The 12541-nt window shown below is 40.1% G+C and overlaps 1 protein-coding gene across 1 annotated transcript in view; it reads left to right on the forward strand.

The window, feature by feature from the left end:
- The window catches only part of prex2 (phosphatidylinositol-3,4,5-trisphosphate-dependent Rac exchange factor 2), a 317095-nt gene that overhangs the window by 218300 nt on the left and 86254 nt on the right, over positions 1-12541 (forward strand). Inside the window, exons 31-32 of the mRNA XM_055634430.1 lie at positions 1553-1594; positions 4015-4232. Of these exons, the coding sequence (XP_055490405.1) occupies positions 1553-1594; positions 4015-4232 (260 nt within the window). The remainder of the gene's footprint in view (positions 1-1552; positions 1595-4014; positions 4233-12541) is intronic.

Consider the following 12541-nt stretch of genomic DNA (forward strand, 5'->3'; position numbering starts at 1 on the left):
GAAAAAACGCTGCCACTTACGGCTGTGATTTTTGGCCATCTTACTCAGAGTCTTCCTCCGCTGCGCAGGACGAGGATTTTTCCCATCGTTGAAAGATAAAAGAGTTATTAATGTTTAAAACATGTTTACATTCTCTCTGCTGCCCCTGCTGGTGGAAGGGGGAGGGACTATAAAACCCAGAAGTGTTGTGCCTCACTCAGTATCTGCAAGATGGAAGAAGCGAGAGGATCAGGTCTCTCTGAGCTGTGAATAACACTGAACACATGTCTACTCAACTATGAGTGCTCATAATGTAATTTGAAAATGAAAATGTGGTTACTTTGAAATGCTGCACTGCAAATGTTTGTTGGTGGTAGTAACTGCTTTGAAAACTGCTTTGAAATGCTGAAATCTTGCACTGCAAATGGTTGTTGGTGGTGGTAACTGCTTTGAAATCTTGCACTGCAAATGGTTGATGGTGGTGGTAACTTGACAACTTCCTGTTTGCACTGTATATTGATTTTAGATAAAACGCTACCACTTAAGGCTGTGATTTTTGGCCATCTTACTCAGTCCCCCTCCGCTCATCAGGTGCAGAGGATTCTTCCCATCAATGAAAAATAAAAGTGTTATTAGTGTTTAGATATTTTTTGAGAATCTATCACCTGTCAATCATGCCATAAAAGCCCCTACCAGTGGGATGGGGGAGGGATTATAAAACACAGAAGTGTGGGTGTGGCTCGGTCTCTGCAAGATGAGGGAGGGAGAGGTCACGACTCTGTCTGAGCTGTGAATCAACTGAACACGCTGATGTCTACTAAACTGTGAGTGTGGTGTTTGTGTGGTGTTTTTTGTGATTTTATGGTGGTTTCACCCTGCTTGAAATGGTATGAAACTGCATTTGAATGTGGTGGTCTTGCACCCTGCATGAAATGGTTTGAAACTGCATTTGAATTTGGTGGCCTTGCACCCTGCTTGAATTGGCATGAAATTGCACGAGTTTTGTGGTCCTGCACCCTGCTTGAAGTGGTATGAAACTGCGCTTGAATTTGGTGGCCTTGCACCCTACTTGAAGTGGTTGGAAAATGCACTTGAATTTGGTGGCCTTCCACCCTGCTTGAAATGGAATTTCAAGGAATAGCTGTGAGCCAACTGCTCGCCCACCAACCATGAATGAGCTGCCAGCACATCAGGCTTGAGTGTCACCCCAAGAATCCATTTGACCCACAATGTCCATACTAACCCTCTGGAAATCAGTCCCTTCAGCCCACAATACCCATACTAGCACCTGAAATCCCCCCCTCCCCCCCACTGGCCACCAATATTGGAATTGGTGGAGAGGTGGAATATTGCGCTGGGGGTCCAGCCCTCCCGTATGAACATGGAACCCGACGGGTCCCACTTAGTCTAGTTATTATATATTTACCTGTGTGTTATTGTGTTTACAAACCTGTTAAGCTGCAGAAATTAAGAATTGTATTGTTCAGTTGCCAGAAGATATGCCAGAAGACGCACCCTTGCCTATTGATCAGTTTGCCACATTGCATTTTCTAATGAAGTTGTTTTCTTTCAGAGGTACAGAGGCGAGTACTCCTGGCTCTGCTTGAAAATACAGGTAATGTCAGAACTCATTAAATTGAAACAAATTAGTTAGTGGTGGAAAGAACTGCAGATGCTGTTTAAAACAAAGATAGACACAAACTGCTGGAGTAACTCAGAGGGACAGGCAGCATCTCTGGAGAGTAAAAATGGGTGAAGTTTCGAGTTGAGCCCCTGGTGGCATGTACTTTCATCGGCTTTTGCAGAGCTATAAACAGTTCAGACCCTCTTGTAAGAGTTTAGGAATATTCTATTAGTGTCAGGATCATCCAATGAACTTTCACTCCAGCTAGTGATTACAGTTCAGGAGTCCCTGGTCAAGGCTCAACTCTGATCTATTTCTACATATGGTTCTGCTGGTTTATATGATCATAAGTTCTAGGAGCAGAATCAGGCCATTCGTCCCATCAAGTATACTCCGCCATTCAATCATGACTGTTCTATCTTTCCCCTCAATCCCATTCTCCTGCCTTCACCCCATAACCCCTAGCACCCTTGGTGTAAAAGTTCCCAAACAGTTTTTTTTTTAAAATATTCAGTAAAAGTTCCCAAAGTTTTATTAAAAAATGTTTAATCTTATGGAATATTCTATTCTAATAATCATGAAATATCTAGGATGTATCATTAATAGTTCTATTGCCCAGTGCATTTACAGGCACAAACAGGAATTGTATGAATTATTTGTTTTATATAGAAGGAACAGTATTAATAATGGTCTTTTTGTCTAAATTTAATGTCGCTACTGCATTGACGTACTTGGTACTGTAATACAAAAATTGAGAGATAATTGTGAAATTAATTCATGCTTTGACCTAACTGGTTTCTGGTGATTTGTGTGGTAATTCCACATTTCTTAGCCAACAGGCTGATATTTCATGTAAAAGTACTTAATTAAAATGATCATTGTACCTAATTAAAAATATGATTCTAAATCAATTTTTCATATTTCATTGGATCACAAGTTCTAAGTTTAAAATGTATGTATGAAGTTAAGAGACAATCCATTTTTAATTACTTCAAGGGAGCAACCTTGTTCTGAGCAGGTATGGGCATAGTTCCACTTCAGGAGAATGCAGATCAGAACTCATGGTGTTTCAGGAAAAGACTCTCTTCGAGAGGACATAGAATTATGAGCCAGCAGTATAATTCGCTGCTATAATAAACTGCTGTGTGTGATACAGAAAGGCTATTAATTCCTCAATGCTGCATTCATTTGCTGTTTATAGAAATGCTAAAATACCTTTATTACATTTAACAAAATGTCTGTGAATGTTACAATGTATTAAATAATTACAAAGGTCTATGTTCAGATTTATTAAGTCACAGGATGCCACCAACATCACCCCCTTAAATAGTTAGTAGTTCAATCTTCACTTGATTTGCACACAATTTGTTTTGTCACTCTTGTCAAAATGAAAGGGAATGTAACTGGAGGGATGAAGGGTGGGTGATCCACGTCAATTCATTCAGTAAAAATATATATTGTTCAAAGGATGGGATTAGGTTACGTTTTAACATTATTCAGTGAATTCAGCAGCAAATTTCTGTATGAGGAAAGGTGCATATTTTACTGCATTTACTCCCAATTGGGGTTTATGAACATAGGGCTTATTGCAAAGCTAGTAATCTAGTGTTCACTGTGACATTTGGAAATGTAAATTCAGTTAATTAAATAAATCTGGAAATAAGTATTGCCAATGAAGGTGACCATGAAACTACAGATTGTTGTAACAACGTGTTATCGTGGAAGGAAGAAAATCTGTCATTGTAATGAAATGTGGCTTCAGACTCCCAGATACCTTAACAATCTTCTGCAATTGCCAGTTGTATGAAACCTCTATGACAAAGAGTAATAATAAAAAAAATGTCCATCTGTCATAGTTTGGAAAGATCCACCTGCCATTTCTCAGTGCTAACAAATTGAAAGAGGTGCCCTGCAGACTTGTGAATAAATATCAGAGACTTGCATCAATAAATTTGGCCTAAAGGCACATTCTTTATCATCCAGCATGCTTGGGTGCCACAAATACTGTCTAGGGTTCATAAAGGTTTTCAGCATTAACCCCAGATCTCATCAAGTTTATGCTTCAGGTCAAATGTAGGTCAGGAAAGCTGATAGTTATCAATTCCTGCCATCCATCTAATAGTGAGTCACAACTTTTCCATGTTGAATGCTACTTGGAAGAAGGCTATAAAGGCATCCCATATAATCATGGACCTCAATGAGGACTTAATAGCAATGCTGATGATCAAACTGGGCAAATCCTGAAAAGTGACAGGTGATAAGATACAAGATATAAATATTTTTTTGGCCAAGTTGATTACAATAATATAAAGTATTGTTAGGATTTAATTTGTATTATTATTTGAAGAAAAAATCTGTGAAACATTTAATCACTACTTCATTATTTTTCTTCCCTTTTTTTTCATCCTCAGATACCGAGATCCAACTCAGACAGGATATGGTGTTTTGTCAAAGTCTAGTTGCCACCATTTGTACTTTCTCAGAACAGCTACTGGCTGCATTGCATCAGATATATGACACAAACACAGAATATGAAATGGAAACACAGGAGCCAAGTAGAAAATGGTTGGAACAAATAGCCAATGCAGGAATCCTCTTTAACTTCCAGTCACTGCTCTCTCCTAATCTGGTAAGAAGTTACTAATGGTAGAATTCGCTATTAAGTTTTGGTGTGTCAAATGTTTAGTCAAGGATTATCTGGTTGATTGAATAATGTGACCCATTTTTCTAAATTACTAATGCATTATGAACTACAGACATAGAATAATATAAGGTAACTGAATATATAATTGTTGAGAACAATATTTAATGCATAATGAAAAAGATACACCACAAGCCATGAGGATATGTTTTGAATGGTTTAGCCCCAGCAATAGGACAGAAAATGATGTGATCAGAATAAACAAAAATGTAGACCCAGAACACTTAGTAGGCAAAAGGGACCAACCTTGAATGCCAAGTTGGTTGGCATGGACAAGGTGGTTGGTATTGGCCAAGGTGAGATGAAAGGTTTGCTTCCGTGCTGTGTAGCTCTACAACTGTATCACACGTCACTACAGACAGTAGATTTGTAGAACATGTTATATCAGATGCGGTGCTAATATAAAAAATATAATGAATATGGTGGTCAATCCTCTGATCTACTTACAAGTACTGAAGCTGAACTATATTCAATCTCAATTTTCTGTTTTTGTTCCATATTCTTTGGTACCTTTATCTACTATTTACTTTCATCTTGGAAACTGCAGTTGATTCACGATTCTCTAATACTGGTGTGTAATTCTTTGAGAAATTCATCCCTCCTTGGTAGCTTGAAATTTGTTGCAGTTATTGCTCTGCTTCCAGAATTTGATTACAATGTTTTATTCAGACAGTAAATTTTCAAATATTGAATTGTTTAAGGTACCTTCTGGAATTACCCTTGGCTTTCATAGATCTGTTAGCAGTTTTCATTTTGTGATAAAACAATGCATCCTTGAACCTATCAAAACAATTGAACATTTTTTTCACGAAATATGAATGCATTGAAACAGGATCAATATATGGGTTGCCTCTGATACCTAACAAAATGTATGTTTTGTTGAAAGTAAAACTATGAAAGGTCATAATCTGAGTAATTAGACAATAGACAACGGGTACAGGAATAGGCCATTCGGCCCTTCGAGCCAGCACTGCCATTCAATGTGATCATTGGCTGATCATCCCCAATCAGTACCCCGTTCCTGCCTTCTCCCCATATCCCCTGACTCCGCTAACTTTAAGAGCCCTATCTCTCTCTCCCCAGGCCATAATACCCCCACCACTGTGTTTCACAGATGAGGTGGTATGCTTTGGATCTTGGGCAGTTCCTTCTCTTCTGCATACTTTGCTCTTACCAGCACTCTGATATGTTAATTTTCATCTCATCTGTCCACAAGACCTTTTTTTCCAGAACTGTGGTTGCTCTTTTAAATATTTATTGGCAAACAGTAACCTGGCCATCCTATTTTTGCGGCTAACCGGTGGTTTGCATCTTGCAGTTTAGCCTATTTCTGTTCATGAAGTCTTCTGTGGACAGTGGTCATTACAAATCCACACCTGACTCCTGTAGAGAGTTTCTGATCTGTCGGACAGGTGTTTGGGTTTTTTTCTTTATTATAGGGAGAATTCTGCCATTAGCTGTGGAGGTCTTCCTTGGCCTGCCATTCCCTTTGCGATTAGTAAGCTCACCAGTGCTCTATTTCTTCTTAATGATGTTCCAAACTTGATTTTGGCAAGCCTAAGGTTTGGCTGATGTCTCTAACAGTTTTATTCTTGTCTCATAATGGCTTATTTGACTTTCATTGGCACAACAACTTTGATCCACATGTTGATAAACAGCAATAAAAGTTTCTGAAGGTGATGGAAAGACTGGAGGAAAGACTGGGTGCTGAGCACTCTCTTATACCTGCATTAAGGAGGCAATTAAACACACCTGAGCAATTACAAAAACGCCTGTGAAGCCATGTGTCGCAAACATTATGGTGCCCTGAAATGGGACGACTATATGGTATAAGCACTGCTGCAATTTCCACATGGTGAAACCAAAAAGTATAAAAATAGCCTTTATTAAAATCTGACAATGTGCGTTTTAACCATATGTGATTTTTTTCCTATTACAAATCTGAAATTGTGCAATACAGAGGCAAATAAATACATGGTGGGTCTTTGTCCCAAACATTATGGAGGGCACTGTATGAGAAGTTGTTGTTATTTATCAACCATATGGAAATTGTACTATTCAGAACAGTATCTGAAGGAAGTTCCAAACTCCGTCTTAGATGCCAGCAGCTCTCCTTAAGCATCTACAATTAACAATTATTGAGATCTCTGGGATATGAATAGCCAATAATCTCATGGAAATAACAAAACAGACATTTAATTTGCATGTAAGTGAAAAGTGAAGCTGCAATATTTATATCCATTTCATTTTCAAAGTTTAAGTAAGGTTCTTAAATTTTATAGATCTCTGGTTATCGTTCGATTCAAAGGCATGAAAATAAAATTAGAAATGGGACAGAAAATGCTGGAAAGAAACACTCACAAAGTCAGGCAGCATCTGTGGAACGAAACAGGACATTTGTTCTGACTGCAATTGATATTTTAGGTTTAGGCTTACTGTTGTCACGTGTACCAAGGTACAATAAAAGCTTAGTTTTGCATGCCATCCACTCAGATCAGATCATGCTATATATAAATACTATCAACTCAAACTCAAGTGCAATAAGTAGAGCAAAGGGGAAGATATATAGAATGCAGAATATAATTCTCAGCATTGTAGTGCACCAATTTTGTTGACAAAGTCCAATGTCTTGGGTAGAAGTGATTCGTTCAGTGCCCAAGCTTATGGAAGGACCGTTCAGAAGCCTGATAAAAGAGGGGAAGAAGCTGTTCCTGAGCAGTGGTGTGTCCATTCAAGCTTCTGTACCTTCTGCAGGATGGGAGTAGGGAGAAGAACACATGATAGAGGAGGGACAAGTCTTTGATTATGTTAGCAGCTGTCCCAAGGCAGAGTGAAGTGTCGCTGGAGGCAGTGGTGGTAAGATAGGCACAAAGTGCTGGAGTAACTCAGTGAAGTTGAACCGCTGAGTTACTCCAGTACTTTGTAACTATCTTTGGTATAAACTAGCATATACAGTTCCTTCCTGTACTCTAAGTCTGAATGAAACTATGGTTCTGATTTTACCTTTTATAGAAAATTAGCAATATTTATAGCTCAAATAATGTCAAGGCATTATTGGATTATTTTACATGTGGAACATGTGAATGAATACGTTTATTGTCATTGCACAATACTGTGCAACAAAATTCCATTGCATCTCCTCCGGTTAAAAAATACAAACACGACAACCATTGACACATATGTACACTTATTAGTAAAAATAATAAATAAGTATTTAAAAATAATTAAAAAAGAATGTTGCATTTCTTGGAATTATATTTTGCTTCCCCAGTGTTCTCTGTTGGATTTAAGCTCTTTTATCGCACATGGGTAGAAACTATTTTTTAGTCTACCGGTGCAAGCCTTCAGAGATCTGAATCGCCTCCCAGAGGGTAGCAGAGTGAAAAGGTGGTTGGCAGGGTGGGATGTGTCCTGCTTGATGTTTGTGGCCCGGCGCAAGCATCGGGCCCTATATATATCATCCAAGGAGGGCAGTTGAGCGTTTGTAATGCTCTGTGCAGTTTTTATAACTCTCTGCAGCGCCCTCCTCTCAGCCACAGTGCAGCTAGCAAACCACACCAGGATGCCATAGGAGAGGATACTTTCCACGGCGCATCGGTAGAAGGACAGCAGCAGCGGCTGTGAGACATTTGCTCTCCACAGAGACCTCAGGAAATACAGCCGCTGCTGTGACTTCTTCACGAGAGTGACGGTGTTCATTTCCCATTTGAGATCCTGGGAGATGTTTATTCCCAGGAACTTAAAGCCAGTGACTCTCTCCAGCATGTCTCCTTTGATGTATAAAGGAGCAGGTTCCTCTCTCCTCTTCCTCCTGAAGTCAACAAATATCCTTGAGGGGTTCAGTTATTTTCATGATTCCTTTGAAAAATATCGTATTGCAAGTAATGAGAAGAAAAACTAGTTCATTTGGGACAACTGAAACCACTCTGCATTGAATCTTTTCATAAACATGACAACGAGAGTGTGCTGCAGCATATGTTAGAAAAGGATACAAACATGCAGTAATATTTAATTGCCTTCAACATTTGTAACTGCTTTGAAAAATTATTTGTATCATAAATTTCAAGAATCATCTTTTCCCAAAATATTTTTTTTTTTAAATCACTCCAACACTTTGTGCACTTCACTAGAACTGGTTAGATCTAAACACAGCATGATTCTATCAGATGTACATAATGATATTCAGACCTGAAGAAGGGTCTGGACCTGAAGAAAAACTGAACTTGCTAAATGGAGCCTTTTGGTGTAACTATTTCAACTAATCCTACATACCCACACTAATTGTGGCTTGTTGATCAAAGTAGAAATTTCTGAGCCACATCGATGGAATTGCGATAATTTGTCAATGGAGCTTATAAAAGTCAGGTCTATAAATAACACTGATTGAAGGTTCTATTTTTGGATACGTAGTGTCGATGGGCAAAAATGGTCACAGTGGGCCGAGTTAAAATCAGGCAGAACTTATAAAGAGATAGATTTGTACCAGCATGGATCTTCTTTTGTATGATGGGTTTTATCCTTCCATGCCATAATCAAATATATGTTCAAAAAATAGAATTGTGATGCATATATATTCGCATGCAGAAACCAAGTGAGATTGTGGAGCTACACTGTTGACATCTGTTTGTATTTGACACATGTACCTTGCAACCTTTAACATTGATGGTGAAAGAGAATCCATCAATAGTGTTTTTTTCCCTCGTATAAGCATTTCCTTTTGTAACATACGGAGCTAACCCTTAAAATTCTGTTTTGCTCTTTGATGGAAGAATGAGAAAAGGTTTTTAGATCAAAGGATTGCAGAGCATGTGTTAATTAATCCCATTTTTCAAGAACGTTGAATTTTAATTGTTTTAATTCAAAGACAAACTCATTGCAGGATCCATCAATGTTTGAATTAGACTTATGTCTGTGAAACATAAAATCATGAACCAGTATTGGATTGTCGACTCAAATATAAAGAACGTTTGCTGCATTTTGATAAATTAGCTTTGAAATTCAATTGCTAGCATTAGTTGTGAGCTTGAAATGATTTCTACTATCAATTATGCAAGATCAGAAGTGCATCTGATATTTGGTCTCCGGGTTTATTTCTGTGACACTATGAAGCTATGGATAGATATGCTGCGGCCAATCGACTACCTCACTAGGATGAATAGATCTTTGGGCACTTTCAGATAGTAACTCGAGGAGAATGTTTAAAAAGGAAGTGAAGACTATTGGAAAGATAATATCAGCATTAGTTTGCAGTTGAATTGACAGAAATGTTCCTGCACCTCACAGCTGCACATTTAAATTATTATTTTTTGGAAGCCCCCTATTTTGACAGCAGCAAGCAGTAGTCAGTGCATAATTACATCTCCTCTTCACTGACTGTGAGCACTGTAGGCGTTTCTCCAGGTTGCGTGCTTAGCCCCCGGCTATACAATCATTACACCCGTGACTGAGTGGCTAAGCACAACTCCAATGCGATCGAGAAATTTGGCATCACTTTTGTTGGCCAAATCACAGGTTATGCTGAGTTAGTATACAGGTGAGTTAGAACACCTGGTTGAGTGATGCCGTAACAGCAACCTCTCATTCAACATGAACAAAACATAGGAAGTAATCTTGGTAGCCTTATTCAGCAGGTTAAGATGCTTGGGATCTGTGGTGAATTGTTAGTTTGGATTCAGAACTGCCTTATGCATGGAGGACAGAGGGTAGTGGAGGAAGGATGGTCTGGAGGTCTGTGACCAGTGATGTTCTGCAAGAACCTCTGTTGTTTGTGATACATAGAAATGACTTGGACAAAAATGTAGATTGGTTGGTTAGTAATTTTACTGATGACATGAAAATTGGTGGAGTTGCAGACAGTGAAGAAGGCTGGCAAAAGATGCAGCAGGATATAGATATTGGTGAATTGAGTTTAATCCAGGCAGGGGTGAGGTGGTAAGAAGGAACTGCAGATGCTTGTTTACACCGAAGATAGAAAAACAAAATGCTGGAATGAGGTGTTGCACTTTGGAAGGTCAAATATTAGGGGAACATATATAGTTAATAGCAGGACATGAGAGGGATCTTGTCATGCAAGCCCAGAACTCCCTGAATGAAGCAATGCACAGAGATAGAGTGGTAAAGAAGCATCCGGTATGCTTACCTTCATTGATTATAAAGGTTAGAAGGTCATGTTGCAGTTTTATAAAACTTTGATTTACACATTTGGAGTATTGTGTGCAGTTCTAGTTGTTCCATTACAAGAAAAATTTGAAAAGGGTACAGAAGAGATTTTTGAAAAGAGAGTCTGAAAAGACTGGACTCTTTCCCACCCATCCCTCTCCAATCACCACTTCACACCCAATTACCCATCTCCTCCGTGCTGCACAACATCACTTCTCCATCATCAACAATAAAATAAAGGAGGTGGAGAGGCTGTTCAGAAGACGGAAAAGCCAGAAATCTCCAGTACTGGACAATGTTTCCCCCTCTACTCTCAAGCACTGAGCCGAACAACTGGCACCGGTCTACACAGACATTTTCAACCAGTCCCTGCAAACCTGTACTGTCCTGCCTGCTTCAAAGTCTCCACTATTGTCCCTTTATCCAAATAAGGCAAGAATTACTGGTCTTAATGACTACAGGCCTGTCGCATTGACCTCTGTAGTCATGAAGACCCTTGAAAGGCTTGTGCTGGTGATGCTGAAAAATATCACAAACCCCCTGCTGTTTGCATATCTGACCAATAGATCTGTGGATGATGCAGTCAACCTGGACCTGCACTCCTATGCGAGGATTTTGTTTGTTGATTTTAGCTCTGCATTCAACATCATTGTACCAGAGCTACTACACTCCAAACTTTCCGAGTGGACTGTGCCTGAACCCCTCTGTCGGTGGATCACCAGCTTCCTGCCAGACAAACCCTCAGCATAGGAGCACCGCAAGGCTGTGTACTCTCCCCTCTCCTCTATTCTCTCTACACCAATGACTGCACCTCCACTGACTCCTCTGTCAAGCTTCTCAAGTTTACGGATGACACAACCGTGATTGGACTGATCCAGGATGGGGAAGAATCGGCCTACAGACAGGAAGTGGAATTGATAGTAGACTTTAGGAGAGCTCCCCCTCCCCTCACCCCACTCACCATCAACAACACCACAGTCACATCTGTGGAGTCTTTTAAGTTCCTGGGAACCATCATCTCCAAAGACCTTAAATAGGGGGCTACCATCGACTCCACAGTCAAAAAAGCACCGCAGAGGATGTACTTCCTGCGGCAGCTGAGGAAGCATAATCTGCCACAGGCAATGATGGTACAATTCTATATGGCCATCGTAGATTCTGGCCTCACCTTCTCCATCATGGTCTGATTTGGCTCGGCCCCCAAGCACGACATCCGGAGGCTGCAGCAAATCGTCCGACCGGCTGAGAAGGTTATTGGCTGCAACCTGCCCTCCATTGTCGAACTGTACACTGCAAGGGCCAGGAAGCGAGCGGGTAAGATCATCTCTGATCCCTCTCACCTTGGCCACAACTCTTGAATCACTTCCCTCTGGAAGGCGACTCCGGACTGTCAAAGCTGCCACAGCCAGACATAAAAACAGCTTTTTTCCATGAGTAGTAGCGCTACTCAATAACCAAAAATCGGTAGCTTCCTTTTGCTCTGGTATTTTATTTAATTCACATGTTTAATCAATAATGTTGTATTATTAATGTTTAATGTTTTGTGTGTCATTCCTAACTGTCACTGTACGTCATGTTGTCACTTGCGGACGGAGCACCAAGGCAAATTCCTTGTATGTGACTACTTGGCCAATAAACGTATTCATTCATTCATTCATTCAAAAGATTTTTCAGGATACTGCCTGAAGTAAAGTGTATTATCTTTCAGGAGAGACTGGACAATTGTTTTCTCAACAGTGTCAGAGGTTGAGGGGTGATCTTATGGAAGTTTATAAAATAATAAGAGGCATAAACATGGTAGACAGTAATAACCTATTCCCAGGCGATCAAAGGATCTGCGATTGGGTCGGTGGAAGCTCCTGCAGTTGGAGCTCGCGAAGTCGATCCCTAACCAAGGGACTGCGAGCTCCACGATGTTAACTCCGCAGGCTGCCGTGGTTGGAGCTCCTGAAGTTGATCCCTGACAAAGCGATCGCAAGCTCCACAATGTTGTCCACAGGCTCCCGGGGTTGGAGTTCACAAAGTCGATCCCTAGCAAAGGGACTGCCAGCTCCACGATGTTAGGCCGCAGTGCGGAC

Source organism: Leucoraja erinacea, chromosome 4 (genome assembly GCF_028641065.1).
Source record: "Leucoraja erinacea ecotype New England chromosome 4, Leri_hhj_1, whole genome shotgun sequence".
In the NCBI taxonomy this organism is placed as follows: Eukaryota; Metazoa; Chordata; class Chondrichthyes; order Rajiformes; family Rajidae; genus Leucoraja; species Leucoraja erinaceus.